At 43.8% G+C, this 17992-nt stretch overlaps 1 protein-coding gene and 4 non-coding genes across 5 annotated transcripts; 4 read left to right on the top strand and 1 right to left on the bottom strand.

Annotated features, from left to right (window-relative positions):
* Positions 1–752: 752 nt before the first annotated feature.
* trnap-agg lies at positions 753–824 on the top strand. Its single transcript has one exon. It is a non-coding gene; the product is annotated as a tRNA-Pro (tRNA).
* Positions 825–2145: 1321 nt separating this feature from the next.
* Positions 2146–2217, bottom strand: trnaw-cca. Its single transcript has one exon. It is a non-coding gene; the product is annotated as a tRNA-Trp (tRNA).
* Positions 2218–2387: 170 nt separating this feature from the next.
* On the top strand, positions 2388–2461 carry trnai-aau. The gene has a single exon. It is a non-coding gene; the product is annotated as a tRNA-Ile (tRNA).
* Positions 2462–2994: 533 nt separating this feature from the next.
* On the top strand, positions 2995–3066 carry trnag-ucc. Its single transcript has one exon. It is a non-coding gene; the product is annotated as a tRNA-Gly (tRNA).
* A 7065-nt stretch (positions 3067–10131) lies between these two features.
* On the top strand, positions 10132–13850 carry LOC117747083 (transmembrane protein 275). Its single transcript, XM_034556486.1, has 2 exons — positions 10132–10514; positions 11357–13850. The coding sequence occupies exon 2, from the start codon at positions 11475–11477 to the stop codon at positions 12093–12095; it is 621 nt and encodes a 206-aa protein (XP_034412377.1). The 5' UTR covers positions 10132–10514; positions 11357–11474; the 3' UTR covers positions 12096–13850.
* Positions 13851–17992: the final 4142 nt, after the last annotated feature.

The raw sequence follows: 17992 nt of genomic DNA, 5'->3' as shown, positions 1-17992 counted from the left end.
CACAGCGAAGTTTTGTCACCTCCTTGACCTTCTGCCTCCATGTGTATATGGACCAAAGTAATTAAGATACACAGATATCTGCAGATGGAAATAGAATATGTGGGCAACGAGATTTGAACAAATAAAAGTCAGTAAAATATTAAAAAGCTAAAAATAGAATACAAGTTGCAGTGCAGTTTAAGAAATGAAATGTAGTAGTGAAATGCAGAAATTAATTAATATCCTTGAATGGCAACAGCAAACAGATAAGTCTTCAATCCGTATTTAAAGGAGTTTTCAGGGACTTTGTTCTAGATATGTGGCAGTAGCCTTGAGAAAAAAACATTGATAAAAATGTGCAGATATTTTCAAAATTATGTTCAAGGTAACACGTTTTAGAGAGCCCAACCCCAAATGTTAACTGAACACTTAGCTACACAATACTATACAATATATTAATATATATATTAATACTGATGTGGATAAAACTATTTTGTAGGAACTCGAACGTTGGTTGTTGCAGTGAAGCTAACTCTATATTGTTTGTCTCTAGTGAGATCCAATTCAGCTCAATTCAATCATTCCAAAACAAATATTTTATTAAATCTTTCTTTTTGACGCAGTATAATGTATTTTCTGAAAGTAAAACAGGCAGCTTTGATGTCGTGCTCACTAAAACAATCATATCCGCCGTCTTGAAATTCGCCTTAGGCACAACAACGTCCGGTGTTCATTTGGTCGTCTAAAACCACGCCGCAATGTAAAGCTCGCATGGCTCGTTGGTCTAGGGGTATGATTCTCGCTTAGGGTGCGAGAGGTCCCGGGTTCAAATCCCGGACGAGCCCTGGATTTTGGTATGTTTATTATTTTTTTGCTGTAAGTAGATACTCATTTTGAATCTAATTTTGTTCTGCAGTCTTTAGTGTGAAACTGTCAGTGTCCTTCAACTAGATACATTTCAAGTGAGTTCTTTTAGTTTAGTAGTTCAGTTCCAAAATGAAAATGAAATCAATAGCACATTTATTTTTAATGAACTTAATTTGGCTACAACACTTGCGTAATTCAGCATTACGTTCAGCATAAACTCTCCCAGCTCAGCATGCCCACCTCCACCTGTCAGTGGATCACTAACTTCCTGACAGACAGGACGCAGCAGGCAAGGCTGGGAAAAATCACATCCAGCATCCGGTCTATCAGCACTGGCGCCCCCCAGGGATGTGTGCTCTCCCCATTGCTCTTCACCCTCTACACCAACGACTGCACCTCAGAGGACCCGTCTGTTAAACTCCTGAAGTTTGCAGACGACACAACGGTCATCGGCCTCATCAGGAACGGTGATGAGTCTGCGTACAGACGGGAGGTTGAACAGCTGGTACTCTGGTGTTGTCAGAACAACCTGGAGCTGAACAAGCCCAACACTGTGGAGATGACAGTGGACTTTAGGAGGAGCCCCCCAACACTACCCCCCCTCACCATACTCAACAGCACTGTGTCTGCGGTGGAGACCTTCAGGTTTCTGGGATCCACAATCTCCCAGGACCTGAAGTGGGCCTACAACATCAACACCATCCGGAAAAAGGCCCAGCAGAAGTTGTACTTCCTGCGCCAGCTCAGGAAGTACAACTTGGCTCAGGAGCTGCTGATCGTGTTCTACTCCGCCATCATCCAGTCTGTTCTCTGTTCTTCCATCACTGTGTGGTTCGGATCGGCCACCAAACAGGACCGAGACAGACTACAACGGATAGTCAGGTCTGCAGAGAGAACTATTGGTTCCAGCCTGCCCTCCATCCTGGACTTGTACACCTCCAGAGTCAGGAAGCGGGCTGGAAAGATCACTGCAGACCTTCACACCCTGGACACAAGCTGCTCAAACTCCTCCCCTCTGGTTTGTAATTTAAATATGTAAGTATGACGAGAGCGTACGTGTAACCAGAGTCAAATTCCATGTATGTGCACATGGCCAATAAAGCAGATTCTGATTCTGGTAATACAACTGGAAAATCCTTACATATTACCAGAGAACATCTATTAAAGAAGATCTATCTATGCAAATGTTTATTTAATTCCATATTCATTTTAGCATTTATTAATAATCGTTTTCTTTTATTTATTGATTTCAGCATTTGTTTTATGTATTGCATTTGTTTCGTACGATTTCAAAAATACTGACCCCGACGTGATTTGAACACGCAACCTTCTGATCTGGAGTCAGACGCGCTACCGTTGCGCCACGAGGTCTAAGGTATCCTGAATGTCCTCCATAAAGATTATTATAGAAATAGATTTAGTGAGACCGACTGTGTGTACACATGAACTAAAACCTATAGCCATTTCGCAGACATATATACATTATCTTTTATACAAGGAAAATTTGTTATGATATTATAATGTCATCACCTTAAGTTGTAGGCCGGTTAGCTCAGCTGGTTAGAGCGTGGTGCTAATAACGCCAAGGTCGCGGGTTCGATCCCCGTACTGGCCAGGTTATTTTGTGTTTCCTTACTGGATGACATAATCCTAAATCAATGTTCCTCATACACACCGGTTCCCATACTCTGTTTCTGGAGTCTTGAATATAAAATGATCATAAGAAGGAAAAGACAAGAAAAAAAGGAAAACTTGTTTAACCTTTCGGATGGGAAACTCTCCCGAGAGCAAAGAGTTAAAACACCTTTCAGAAAGGCTGGTAAAACACAAGAGTTATATATTTATTGATAATGCCACAAACGTTGCCTCTCAGCTTCATGGTACGTAGAGATGTGCCATGTGTCATTATACATATATTTATTCCTCTATATATTTCTACATCTATTAGCATTTATGTATTACTTTATATTTAATTCATTTGCAGTCCTCCATATTTGTGGATGTCTGTATGCTTTTGAGGTCGGAGGTCCTAACCTCTCTCTAAAGCAGGATTGGGTGCAGAACTTTGCGCTTTGGTTCTAAGCCTGGTGGGGTTACGTGAGCATCCGTAAATATCTGAATCTCCAGCACTATGTTGGAAAGTGTGACGCGTTGGTGGTATAGTGGTTAGCATAGCTGCCTTCCAAGCAGTTGACCCGGGTTCGATTCCCGGCCAACGCATTTTCTTAATTTTCTTCTTCATCAATGATTTATGAAAAACGTTACTGTATCTACACAATTGCAACTTCTAAATTTGTCTTGTAATATTACATCTAGTTTATAATGCTCAAATTATGTTATTGTTCTCTGACAATAGTCAAATGTGGGGAGAAAAGGGGTTCTTGATAGTAAAGGTATTGTATGTTGTATGAGTTGTATGAGTTTTTCAAGTTAATTATTATTGTAACTTTTAGTTTATCAAAAATAATTTTGAATGATATGATAGATCTGGTTTGGTTGCAAAGTCATTATATCATTATGTAATGAAAATATTTAACTTAAAACACTTTTCTTCAAGTGTTGACACATAAAGATATAACCTTTGACAAGTCGCTTAAAGAGTGACACAGTTATGGGTACACACACACACACACACACACACACATATCACATCACATCACCTGCATTGACTGATAATGGATGTAGACATATAGACTTGACATAGAGTTGCCAAACAGGAAACGTGTTTATCTTTCTCCCCACTAAGTTCATTTGTTATCCTATTCACCAGCGTTAATCCTGCTTACCCTCCTTCTCCCTCTGTTGCCATGGATATGCTATTCCTATGGCAACTGCAGGCCTTTGTGGATGGCCTCGGGCCCCCACTGTAGCTGAACCTTTCATTACACATTCCCTTCAAGCTCACAGACAAATCACACAAGTAGCACATACTCTAACTCCGACTCTAACCGTCGCCCTTTTCCTTCTCTCTCCATCTCCTCTTCTCTCGCTCTGCCTCCTTGCCGCCATGCCCTTGTTCTCACGCCACTGAGCCTTACTTCTTGGCCCGCGCTTTTCTAATTTCCCGTGGCAATGGAAACCAGAGCTCCTTCTTTAAAGATGCATGAGACGTTCTTGAGCTTGGAGGAACGGAGATGGAGGCTCTGCCAGAGAAGGTGTTTCTGTGTCCGAGAGAGTAAAAGTGAGGGAGGGCAGAGGCTCGTGCAGACATCAGTGAAAGTGCAAGTGGCAGCGAGGGCCTGAAGCAGAGCAAATCGTATCGAGACTCTTCACTGTGTGTGTGTGTGTGTATGTGTGTGAGGGGCAGGTGGCGGGGCCTCCACCTGCTGAATGAACCCCGTCAGTGTTGGGGAGTACCATGGGCTACGGGTGGGATCAGCCTTGCTCTGCATTGTGGCGGGCTGCATCATCATTGGGGTATCCACGGAGTGTGACGCTCATGCTGTCGGAGGGATCTTCCTGGGAGCGGGAGGCCTCGGTGAGTGTGTGCTGAAGTTTTTAGGGACTACACACCCCGTTTTAGGAAAGGTATTTAGTCATTATTAGGTCAGTGGTTATCTTTAATGGAGTTGTGTCATCAGACATTGATGGACGATTTGTTTGTGTAAACTGATTAACAAAAACATACTGTACATAACATTATTGTATCACTTTGGTACTTTATGACTTTTGTTAATTTTTAAGAAAATAGCTTTTACGTATATATAATTTTAACCTTTTCACATACTTCTGTTTGTAGTATCAGAGACCCCACCCCCTCTGTGACACCTGGTTAAATACTAATAATCCTCACCCTAATACCATCATGCAAAACCAACCATTCACCCCTAACCCACCAGTGGGCAGGTGGATTTAAGAGGTTAAGTTACCTCACGATGTAGGAAAACCTACTCTACATTTTGTTTGACGAATGATTTATTGGAATACATAATTGTCCATGCCTACCCCCATAAGAAAAACATGTCCTTACTTGGTGTACTAATGTTGTATCACCTTCATTGAATATGCTAGTTTAGGTTGCGTCAAAAGTGCCACATGGGGACCTTTCACGACATTGTGTTTTAATATGGTCAGAGCGCGGAAAGATGGTATACAATGATCGTTATCTCTCTATATACACCAGTGGGATCTGTGAGACCCCAAAAAACGATCCCGTATAACGTACGTTCTCCTCAGAGTGTTGTCTGGCTCGAGGAGGACACATTCATATCCAACGGGCAAGCTGAGGAATACTTGTTTCGGTTTTTTAAATATATTTAATGTCAAGTTAGTGATAGTTCTATGGCCTGGGACGTCTCCCCCTCTACCGCTCTTGAAAAAGACACCCTGTGATCACTCGATACAACCGTGTAACTGGAAGCCCGAGACGAAGGAGCGAGAAGGGGAAAGAGCAAAAGGCATGCAGGCTTTCGATCCGAGGACGACAACATCAGCATGCATAGTTAATGGGGAACCACCGTTGATTTGATCAGCTTGTTAATAATTCATTTGTGTTTTAATGTGCACAAGACTTTTGGCAAATTCAGAACTGAGCCCAGCAGCTTGCCGGAGACATTCGCAGACCAAGAAGCATCTAATTATGTGTTTTGGGGCTGATGCGCCTTGATGCCTCCTCTGACACATAGGCTGACTAATGAGTGTGAACGGAGTGTTCTCGACAGATTCCTTTCACTCCTTCTGCAGTTTGGTGACATTTTAAGCACATGCGTGCTCGTCACAGCCGCCCTCGGGACCAGCCAGGGTTTAATGTCAACTCTTGTGGCTTATAAGGGGAAAATCAATAACTGTTGAATTGGAGCCGAGAGCCACGGAGAGGCACACAAGCCGAAGCCGTGGAGCCGAACGGGGACGAAACATCACGCGCTGTATCTGGTGCACTACAAATGTGTGCCTCACATGCAATTAAATCAGATATCCCTTTATAATGAGATTTCCCTTTGGGCCTGCGGGATACACAACATGTTCCTCCACTCCTGGTTTGGTTTCTGTCCAGAAAATGACATTTGATTATCCTTTTTCTTGTTGCGATTGTGACAAATACTCACACGATAGCAGCGAATCTGTTCTCGTGCTTCTCATTTGTCGTAGCCTACCAACAGTGGATGACAGCGTTTGTGTGTGATTCATCAATTGAGTTACGCTGTCTGCTTCACAGGCCTGCTCATCTTCATCTACCCCTTCACAAAAGCCTGGCTGAACACCAACCACATACTTCCATCCTTTGGTACGTCGTTTGATTTGAACATTCGATTGAAAGACTTTTTTAAAAGATATTTTAAAGCCACACATTGTTTTGTCTCTTGTCTTAACAACCCAGGGAACTTCAGAGTGCACCCCGCGGCTGCCAATCCTGCTCCCGATCAACCGGTGGAGACGCTGAGAAGAGAAGGTGAGTACGTGTGGAGCCTTTGCAGCCAACCGCATGCGAATAACTTTCAACGACATGTTTGCTCCTCGGTAGCGAGCTGCCACGTTTGTGTCCAGTATGCATTGAGAGCAAATCTGACACCTGCACGTCTGCACGCTGCAGAGCTGATTAACACCAACGAGAAAGGTGTTGGCTCTCGGTGGTTATTGCAGAGCATCAATCATCTTACTAATATCGCATGGGGTGCAGTTGAACAGTAATACAAAAAAAGAGAGTGTGTGTGAGAGAGGGAGAGAGAGAGAAAGAGAGAGAGAACGACATGCTTTCTTCTTTCATAACCACTTTTTATTGACCTAGATGGGAAACATTATGAGATTAAGGAAAGATGTGACAGAAAAGATTCACTGTGCTGCCTTCTTTATGAATGTTACTGCATTAGAAAATCCAGGACAACATATAACAAAAAGTATAACAGCTTGAAATGAAGACCTACGTCATTTGTCTTGTGTAAGTGCAAACATTTAAAGTGTCTCCCCATGATTTTTTACGTCACAAAATACATCATTCTTAATATTATTTTATTTTATTCTTTAGGCACCACCATTTACAATCCAACATGAATAACTCTTGAATTAATACCCTGAATATCATGTAGAACATGTAATAAACAGATTTACTGTTTGTACTTTAGAAAACACAGGTATTCATATTTTCAAACCGTTAAATTACACTGGTGAAAAAGAAAAAAAGTTGGTCCGGAGTTATTAGCAATAAACTGTGAGATGGCAATTTCTCCCTTCATTTTTATCATCTCTGTTATAACTGCACCCATACAGTCCTATGAGATCTTTTATAAGCTACAGCGGCTTATGCATGCTCGTATGACTGCTGTTTGTTTGATCTGGTTTTATGTGGCGAAGACATTTAGATTGATTAATAGATTGAGAGATTATGTTTTCTCTCACCTGCCAGCCTTCATTACACGATTCAGCTGTCAGACTGAAAGATGAATATGTTGCATTGCATGTTTTCAGCGTGTTGATCTGCTCTCCATGGAGAGACCTCCTGAGGTCTCTGTAAATTAAAGAGTACGGTCTAGACATGCTCTATATGGAAAGAGTCATGAATAAATAAAAATGTACTTTGTAATTGACTCCCGTGCTCTCAACAGGGACCCAGAGTCAGCTCAATCTGGAGCGCTCTAAGAGTCGAATGGGAACCTTTTTGGAGGGCGGGCCGACGGCTGAGACCAACCCAGATGAGGGGTATGTGGACGAATTTTCTTTGCATATGTTATTAATGTGGATTAGGGATAGCATTAAGCGGGTTGACATTGATAACGTGAAAGAAAGGTAATGACGAGCAGGAAGGCCGGGTAGATCTGTGTTACAATGGACTTAGACGCCAGAGGCTCGGGTTCACATCCCATTTGAGGTCTCTACCACGGTCATCTTCTAGCATTAAAGAACATGATGTCACCCTAACTGAGGAGTTCTTCTTCCTCACATCATCAACCTCACCAGAATCTAATCACTGCATTCACCACCGATTTTCTTCCACATTAGAATGTCATCGCTCCGCCAATACTGCGGGATTGTTTTGGATATGCATGCATCACCATTCCACATATAAATGCCCCGAAATGAATGAACTGAAACAAACAAAGACTTTTAGTGACACATTTTCTGGCCCATAAAGCTGAGTGTCAACGCTCAACTGCCCTCATGAAGCGGAACAATCACTTTAACATACTAGAGTGACAGAGATATTTCTAGGATAATGTTCAGCAGGAATGTGGTCATGCTTTTAGTTCCCTGTAATGAGATTCATGAAACCCCCGCCAGACGGAAACGTCAAAGTCGTGCAGGGATCTATACACTGTTTAGATGTGTGCGCTTGCTTCCATCTCTCAGAGTCAATTTTGGGTTTGAGGCGGTCACATGCGAGGCATGAGATTGATTGATTTGATGGCTTCATAATTGTATTCGATGTTGCTCTTTTTTATGATATGTCCGGGAACAATTTCTTTTGCCGTATAGTTTAAAAGAGAAGGTGATGAGTTTACCTCGACACAAGTAAGAAGATGAAGCAATGCCAATGTTAGTTTTCTTACTGGTTACTTCAGCTTCAGGATCCAAAGAGTCAACTAACTGTGTGGGACAATCATGTAAAATGCTTTATTTATTTTATGTCACGTTCATTTAATTATTTTCAACTATCTGTTACATTTTTAGATGATTTGGGGGGGAAAGAACATAAGATAGGCTGTCACAAACCGGAGGGAAGACATAACACAGACAGACAAATACTCTGATAGTCTAATCTTCTAGTTTTGCCTCGAGGTGTTTGAGTACACAATACAACACCCCGTATGTGAGTCGTGCTCTGGTGTGTTGCAGGACATCTTCAGACATACCAGACATCTTACCTAGACGGAAACTGAAGCAGCCACCTTCTGATCCAGACCTGCCATGATGTCATCCATTTCTGTGGGATTGTGTCTGAACTTGCTTGTTTGTGGGGATGATGATGTGTACTAATAAACACCTCCGAAGATCCCTGTTGTGATTGTTTCGAGAAGTATCTCCAAACTTCCTGCCAATGAGTGGAACAAATTAAACCCAGTAGTCCCACTTGTGCGCCGCTCATCTCGCCATCTCAGAATGTTCTCAGCCGCCAATTAAGAAGCGGTAACGGTCGTTATGCGACGGTGGGACTCGTACAAGATTTCGGCTCGAGTTCCCCGTCTTGTATTTTTTTTTCACGAGGAAAACAAATTGGAATACACGTGTGCAGACAGACCGACACACAAACGGCTACGTCCCCTGTGCATGCGCACACTGAACTGCACCCCCGCAGTGAAACATTATGCATTGATATATCCAGGACAGCACAGAATGGCTGCTGCATGGGGAAGAATGCTGTGCTCCGCCAACAAAAACACTGTGGCGGGCTGCAAGGGTGAATTGTGTCGTCGTCTGCGGGGCCTTGATGAGATGGTGGCAGTCTTAGGCCTCAAATCACAATCGCTCTGTGTCTGTGTGAGGTTTAAGAGCAAAGGGACACATAACAAACGCCTATATTGCACCTCAACCAGAGCGGGTTAAAGGGATTAGCAATTAAAACACGCCTGAATAAAATCTAGAATGAAAACCAGAAGGTGTGAACAACCTTACAACCAGAAGTGAGAACATTTAAAGGGCCAGTTCACCCAAATCACAAACCGAAGCCCAATATTGTTTCTTTTATCTAAAGAGATTTTGAAGTATCCAAATCATTAGAAAGACAGTTCAAACTTCTGAACCCTTTAATAATGATTTAATTACATATAAATTACTGAATTTGTTGGCCTATTAGGCAACACATGCCCATTTCATCCTATACGGACATTTATAACTGCCAACCGGTTGGCCTATTTATTTATTAATGGCTTGTTAATGACTTTTCTTTACTGAACGGTGATGAGATTGTTACCATGGCAACCCTGAATTTGTTCTAATGAATGACTTGAATTTGTACACATTTTTGTACTTCACATTTAATTGATTTCTTAACCTTCAATTTAGCCATTAGTTACAACTTATGACTCCTCTACTTAAAGAGTTTATAGAAAAATCAGCAACAAGTATAAGTAAAGGGGAGCTAGTGAGCTACACAGGCAAGATGCGACAGCCTTCCTGTAGCTCACTACCCCCTCCACACGCACACGCACATGCACGCTTGCACACACACACACACACACACAAACACAGCACATACCAGGTTGAGCATGGGGTGGATGGGTGAGTCGCATCCACCGGTCCACATGGATAAAACAATAAAAAAAAAAAAAAAAACAATAATGATATGAGGACACACCCACCACCGGAGAGACGTCTCGCGTACATATTGCCCCCCCCCCCCCCCTCCCTCCCCCCGTTCCCGTTGCAGGATGACCTCGCCGGTGCTACGTGCGTCTCGGTCCACATCAGGAGCGGCGCGCGGTGTTTGCGTCTGATGTGTGTCAACTCAGAAGAAATGCCATCTCACTCATCTAGGAGATCTTTCCCCTCTCCTCCTCGTGTCACAGCCCTCAGCAGGTCGCACCGCGATGCTCCCGTGTGTCCGTGGCCACTGATTGAACGGCTGTCATGACTTGTGCCCTCAGCACCGGGAAGCCACGGAGGGATGAAAAGCCCTCGTTTGGTGTTGATGCGCGCTTTCAGCCTCTCGGTCATTTCACCCGGTAATTAGACCGGGACCCTCGGTGAACATCTACTGGTTAAACAATGGGAAGACCTGCACTACATCGACATTCAGGGTAAGGGGATTTATTTTTTTCACGGGTTCATTTCACAGGAATGTATTTAATGTGTTCCAAACAAAGCCTATTCATAATTAAAACGCACTGTTTGAGAGGCTTTCATAGTCGCAGTTTCACTGATATACACAAAATGATTTACACAAATAATACCCGATTTCCCCACACCCCTTTTTTACATTTGCACTGCATATGCTGGAATGAAAGGGCTGACTAAATTGCAACTACATACTGACATTTTATTATTTATTATTATTTTAAACATTTATTTTAAACATTTATTATTTTATTATTTTTTTATACGGTGGTGCAAGAGTCCCAGCGTGCATCTCATTTATACGGTGCGATAATGCAACAGTAGATTCACCATTAATGGTCTCACCAATTGATGTCCATGTTTTTGTGTTTACCTGCTACACAATGTGCTCTGCACTTGTTGTGTGTGTGTTGTTTTATTGGAATTGAGCAAAACAAGCCCAACATGATATTTAAAACATAGTGCAGTTGATTTAAATGTGCAGCATTTGCAGCAGTCCTCCCCCTGCATGTGAGACAGGCTTCATGGTGTCTCTATGATATAAACCACAGCTATACAGTAAGACACAACTTTAACACTCACCTGTGGCCAGTGTATTCAGCTTTTAGGTTATCAGATTGTTATCATGATGATGTGTAATTTATAGGAGTAGCAGGGCAGAGTGATGCATGTTCAGAGCTCGTTACACAGAGTCTCTCAGGGAGTACACTCCCCTAAAAATGCCCACAGTGATCATAAGAGCAGGCTTATGCAGAGTTTATTTCACTGTGTGACAGATGTCATGTGTTGCCATTTACATTTACAGACAAAGATGTTCCCTGGCTGTGAATTTATTTAAGCATTGCCATGGGGAAGAGTCTGGACTGAAACGCGGGGAGATTTGATAACACAGTGGAAGAGAGAGAGAGCTCGGAGGAGAAGACATGGTCATCACTGATGGAAACACTGGCACACCTGTACCTAAAAAAGAGCCCCAGAAGAAGACGAGGAGGAAGTCTCGCCCTCATGGCCTGCCCTCTCCGGCGCTCTGCTGTGCCTGCGGCCTATGCATCATGCTGGCTGGACTCAACATCACCCTCGTTGGAGCGTTCGCCTTCAGCACGCTGGTGCCTTCTGCCAATCCCCCGATCATCATCGGACCTATCCTTCTACTGGTGGCCTTCTCCTTTTTCGGGGCCTGTTGCGTGTGCAGCCGCCTTCCACCTCCCCACAGCTCGCGGAGGTCTAAGGTGGGCGGCAGGGGCGCGGGGCTGATGGGACACGGCGGGCTGGCCGGTGGGGCAGCGTTTGAAATAGAGATCAGCGAGCACACGCTGCAGGATACTACAGCCGTGCAGCTCAGCCCCACGTCGTCCCCCGGCTCGTCCCGGGCCTCCAGCCCAGAAAAGGAGGCTCCTGACGCGGCCCTACCAGGACCCTGCAAGCTCTTCACCATGGAGACCAATGGCTCTCCTTCTGTTTCCGCCACTGCAGTCTACTCGGCATCCACAGCAGCAGGAGGGGAGGTGAGGCTCAACCTGCCGCGTGAAGAAGTGGTCGCCTAGCAGAGCAGAAACTCTCGCCAGTGTAAATATCCTTCTGGGCCGAGGGCTTGCTGGATGTGGTCGTGTCCTCTGGTTTACGTCGTGCCAGATTTCTGGTTGTGTACAGAATGCTTTTGATTATTTTGCTGTGCAGACAATTGGTAATTAGCATGCAAAGCTAAGGAAACATCCAAATGTTTGATGATCATAATTTTTGGAATTCAAATTCCTACCTCCCCCGTGCTGTTTTTATTTGTTTTTTTTTAACATGGGGCATTATGAAAAGTTCATAAACAACATGTATCTTTCACTGCTCCTCGCCCATCAGCAGTGATTTCCGAGGGCTGGAATGAACAATGTGATTGTTGATTTGTTCTGAAAACGTTAAGATTGGTTGTGAAAGGTTCAACAGTGAACTGTGCCGGTACGTCTGACATTTGAAATTTGACATTCTCAGTGCCGAACTTGGTTTTGGGGGCATAAAATATTATAAATCACAGGAGTCCCAAGGCAATATTCTCCCACCTGAGATTATAGTTCTTTTCACAAGGATGAAAACACACTTACATTTCATGATAACGGTCCATATTGAACAGTGTGTCACAGTGTATTTACACGTAAGCGTGTATGTTGGAGCGTAGCAACATCAACACTTTTGTCACCACACCAACATCAACACATCCCCACGTTGTTTTCTGATTTCACGTTCATGTTTCAGGTGATCACTACTCACGGTCTTACGGGGCACGTTCATCATGACATTTACAGTAATTCATAAACGGTGCAATGCAGTTAAGGTCAAGATCCAAGCGTAGCATAGGGACATATACCTCACCGTAAAGCATACAGATGTGTCATGATGGTCATTCTGTCATCATGAATTTTAAATTCGGAGTGGGACTCCACGAAGGAAAGGTTTACAAATGTGAGCGCGTGAATTTCACAGCGCTGAATTCTTATTCCTAATGTCTGATACGACAAACCTAGAAGTTAACCGCCACTGAACTTTGTGTACAGTAGAGGCCAAGACGTCTGACATGGTTTAGATATTCAGATTGCATACAAAAATAACTTATTCCCCATCACTGTGATGATTCTGTGATGACATTCCCTGATTTCCTTTAAAAGGAAAGTTGCCTTACACTGAACTATCATCAGGATCAAACTAATGAGGGCTATAACAAAAGTGCACAATAGCATTTCTCTTCAGAAAGCTTTTGGTTTTTATTCCATATTATTAGGAAAGCCTCAACACGTTTTTATTCTTTTTCTTTCTATATAACAAATGCATGCAAACGGCTTCAATGTTCCATCCCTGCAGAAACGTACACGGAGCAGCAGAAGAGTGACCACGTGCACGCGGACACAGTCCAGTGATCGCAGCCTTCCCCTACCCGGTGTGAACCTCCCTTATTTGTGACGCAGCGCCTCAAGGGACCGGTGTCCCTGTCGAAGCTGTCCGACGTGCTGAGCTTTAGTTGTGCATGTTCAGAGAGCACCTTGTTGTGAACTATCCGTGTTATCTGTGTAACTCGTGTCGCACTTCTGGAAAATGTATGGATAGAATATTTTTGTGAAGATTATAATTTGTTTTTTTTCCAAAAGGTATACGCGATCCAAATGTGAATCCTTCAAGAGGTGTACATACCAACAAAAAAAAGGCTCTTTCATTAGAACATGAGATTGCTTATTATGTATGCTCGGCACAACACCGTGCTCCTGCTACTTTGCATTTTGTGTCATCATGAACTGAAATTAATAAAAATGTCCAACTGGATTTGTCACATGTTTAAATTTCACACAAGTTCAGTGCGGTCTTGTAGGATAACAGCCTTTCGTTGGGGGGGGGGGGGTCATCTTGACAAGCATTATTTATCCCAAGAGGGAGCGTGTAAAGATTATTGAACAGCAGTTTGGGGGAAAACAACAAGACATCAGATGATCCCTCAGAAAGAAGGTGCAAAACAGCTGGAGACTTTCCGCTTCAGTTTATCCTTCCATGCCCAACCAACCTCCTGTTCACCGGAAACAAGGCTCCTTCCGGTGTCACGTCTGGAGATGCAACCAACAGTTGTTTTTTGTTATTGATTAATCTGCCAATTATTCTCTCGAATAATAGTTTTGTAATGATGGGTCCAAAAACAAACGTTATATAAAACAAGGGAAAGCTGCAAATCCTCTTTTGCACTTTTACACCACAAATAATCTAAAGCGGTACATCTTTTGTCCAAAGTGTTCATCTTCCGTCAATCAACTGATCAGCTTGTTGTTTCAGTGTAACTCTCTGGATGGCTCTCTGGAGAAGAAGAAAAGCTCCCCCTCCTTTAATACATCACATCAAAGATGCCCTTGAGAAAGAACTCAATATGAGCTCCTTCTGCCTCCTCTACAAGTGTGCAAGTGTGCTTAAAGTTGTTATCACTGGAGGGCGCCACGTCTGTGAGTTCCAGCAAAGTTATATAAAATGTGGCTGTCGTTTTATCATCGAGGCAGTAGATGTCAGTAGACCCTAACAAACCTCTGCTGGCTCTCCTGAGAACAAATGTACAATGGTAGATCATATTGGCGTGCATGTGCTGACATGTACACAACATATTGAATATTGGTACAGTCATTACATATTGATTGCTGTGTTTGCAAAGCATTGTGTTGAGAAGGTTGCAAGATAAACCTGTCAAAGGCGCCAGTGGCGCTTGGGGAACATTTTTTACTGTGTGAGAGTCGGCTGCTCAGCTTATAGCACTAATGACACCTATGGATAAAGATAGTAGGATTTTGAGTACACTCGATGCTCATAAAGATCCCCTCGGACTCATCAAGATGATGACGGCACAGATCTGGCGTGTCCTACTTTCTGAGGCTGCCCACAGATGACAAAAAAAAAAGATATTTTCTTTTGATACCCGAAAGGCTCCAAAGAACTACTGATTTCAATCTCACGGTTGAGTTTGTGATCAAGTAGAACGCAGTGCGAGTTTTCTGTCCACTGAGTTTTGATTGGCAGTACAAAAAAAAGATTAAAGGCTTCAGGGATTTAGACATTAATTCATAAGGGGAGTTTTTGTCGATATGAAAATGCAGTTGATTTTATAAGAGGTATAAAAACCACAGGATAGCGTGTGTGTGACCCATTTATCAGTTCTGCTCCTAATCAAACTGATGCTGTAAGTGAAACTGTCACAGGGTTCAGCCAAACCCTGAGGCTGTCATACAACGTCAGCTGTCATACAACGGCAGCATACCAAGGTTTTCTTTTCCCTTTGATTAAGCCCGGACCAGAACAGTTTCACATGAACACTACTGGAGCGCTACACCATTCGAACCCCCTCCCTCCAGGTTTATGTTGCGTTACAACTGTGAAACATGCTTCCTGCCTCTTCCGCCTGTTGGCCTTCACCGAAGAGGCTCATAAAACATATTAAATGTTTAGCCAGTTGGAAGTTGGTAGATTTATGACCTTCTGGAGGTACGCTGGTTTATAGGGAAGATGCACCCTGAGGAGAACAGTCCCATATTTATGCTCTTGGTGAGCAAAGGTCAGGGAGACAGGTCATGGTGTACCGCTGCAGTTAAGCTTACCTGTCACAAAAAGGGGGAATAAATGGAAGTCACCGTTTGCCCTTTGAACCCACCCTTGTGTCCTCAGACTTCTTTTTATCAGCACTTTAATTAGAAAAAGCTCTGATTTCCAACGTAAAGCAGGCCCCAGGCTCTGTGAAACTGTCAAGATGCCCCTTTCCCTTGGCATTCCCACTCCTTTTTTTTTGTATTTGCCAAATAGTGTTGTAATAGTAATGAGTTTCTCAGTGGGAATGCAGAGTGTTGCTAAAATGAAGTTAGAGTTTTTTTGTGATAGCTTGTTTGACGTGAGTGTGTCTTATGCCAAATGATGGGTAATGATAAACATTTTCACCAGACACTCGTTTATCACAGCAGCTATCGGATGTACCCTGTGACTGCAAATTGTTAGCGCTACAATACAGAGTGTTGTTTGACTTGTGGGAGAAAATCAAAGAGAAAAAATCTTTTATAGGGGCACATGCTGCAGCAAATGTTGCCGCTGCATGTTGCATATTGATGAATCGCAGGAGCAAGATAGGGCATGAAACCTGGAAAGGTCCGGAGGTTATGGAGGCGAACGTACACAGCTAACCTCAGGTGTCTTCCAGACGAGATGCTGCACACTGCCAAAAGCATCCCGCCCGCTCTAAACCGGAGCGTGGCGGATCTCGACACGCTGTTCGTGTGTCCCTGTGTGGATGTGCCACAATCTCAGTTGAATGAGTCGGCAAGAGGAGGGGGGGGGATGGAGGGTGTAATCAAGCTGAAAAGATTAGGCAAAGGCGAACCGCTGAGGATCTATGGGAGCAGACACTGGTTATATAACCCTAACCCAGTTCACTCCGCTTCCAAAGACAAACTGGGAGGGAGGAGATTTGGGGATTTACTGAACTGGTGTGAATCCTTGTGTTTCAACTGAAATGAATGCGGCAATTGGTTGTCCGCACGCGTTGTTGGTTTCAGATGACAGTGGGCGACATATTCTTATATAAACTGAGTTTCACCAGGTCGACAAGGAGGTTAGCGGTTGTTTTGTCAGAATAAAAGCATAGGCCTTATTTGGTGCACGGGGATTTACGAGTGATTCTGTTGGTATTGACTGAGTGTCCACGTTTGGTTATTGCTTCATGTCACTGGTGACTAGAACAACCTATTTCAGGCCCTCCCTGCAACCCTGCAAGTGTTGACACAAGATTGGTGACCGAGCTCTCCTTCGAACACGTGATTTGGTCAGAAAAACACATCAGACCAACTTTATTCTCAGGGGTGTTTTGGTGCTCCATGTGCCATGCGGGCGGTGGGCCTCATGACGGCTCCTGATGGTCTCTCTGACAGGGCCAGTTTGAGGGCGACATGGAGAAGAAAGCTCCTCACAGACGCAGCAGATTTTGATTGAAACCAACTAGAGGCCTAATACTAATGCGGCAGTGCTCTGCATGCCAATGGCCACCGACAATGGATCCCTGGCCATTCTTAACTCCTCCATTCACCCACAGTAAATGGCAGTTCATTCAAGTGGCCGGGCTGTTGCATAAGCGCGCTTTTCCCAAGTCTATAAGGAAACATACACAGTAGCGCGCGGCGAGAGGATCACAAGTGCAGTTCCGGTGAAAATATCAAAAGCGCAGGGAAACGTTGCGCGTCGCGGTGTGACCGCCAGGACGTGGCTTGGTGTGCATTAATGCAGGGGGCGGCCCAATCAATCCCCCTTCCCTAAACCCAGCCATTAACGAGGCTGATCAATGTGGCTTTCGGTTGCTTCAGTGACACTCCAGACAGTCAAGCAGGTTTCCCTTCACCAAGACTTTGACCTGTTCTCAAAATATTGTCCTTTTGCACGCGGCCCACTGTTTAATTAAGTAAATTGATAGATAAACTGAAAATAGACCGCCGGTGTGCCAATATTTAAAGGTGACTCTTGGATAAATATTCAACCTGTGATCAGATCGCATGTGCAGCACAGTGCTTCAATGGATAATATTTGACTAGACAAAAAGGAGTCTCCACTGAACGCTGGGATGTCCACACACGCTTTTGGTAAACAACATGTGGTACCAGGGGATTCCAACAGAGGCCCCCATTTCTCAAAGGAATACATGGGCAAGGAATGAATAACACTCAGCAGACTGCTTCAGACCGGTTTATGTGCTCCACATATAATATGACAGGTTGTCACACTCAACATTGGACTCAGCGGTCAGCTCTTTCTTTGTTTTACTGTACCACGATAGTGTCGGCCAGTGAAGCACCTCAGACTGTTTCATATGCAGCATAAAGGGAACTCCCATGAGGTGCTTTTGCAGTAAAGGCAATCTTCCGTCGTTACAGTGGGCCTTTGTCCCTGGATGCTGTTACGT

This window comes from Cyclopterus lumpus, chromosome 17 (genome assembly GCF_009769545.1).
Source record: "Cyclopterus lumpus isolate fCycLum1 chromosome 17, fCycLum1.pri, whole genome shotgun sequence".
NCBI classification, from domain to species: domain Eukaryota; kingdom Metazoa; phylum Chordata; class Actinopteri; order Perciformes; family Cyclopteridae; genus Cyclopterus; species Cyclopterus lumpus.
This window is presented reverse-complemented; position numbering and strand designations above follow the sequence as displayed.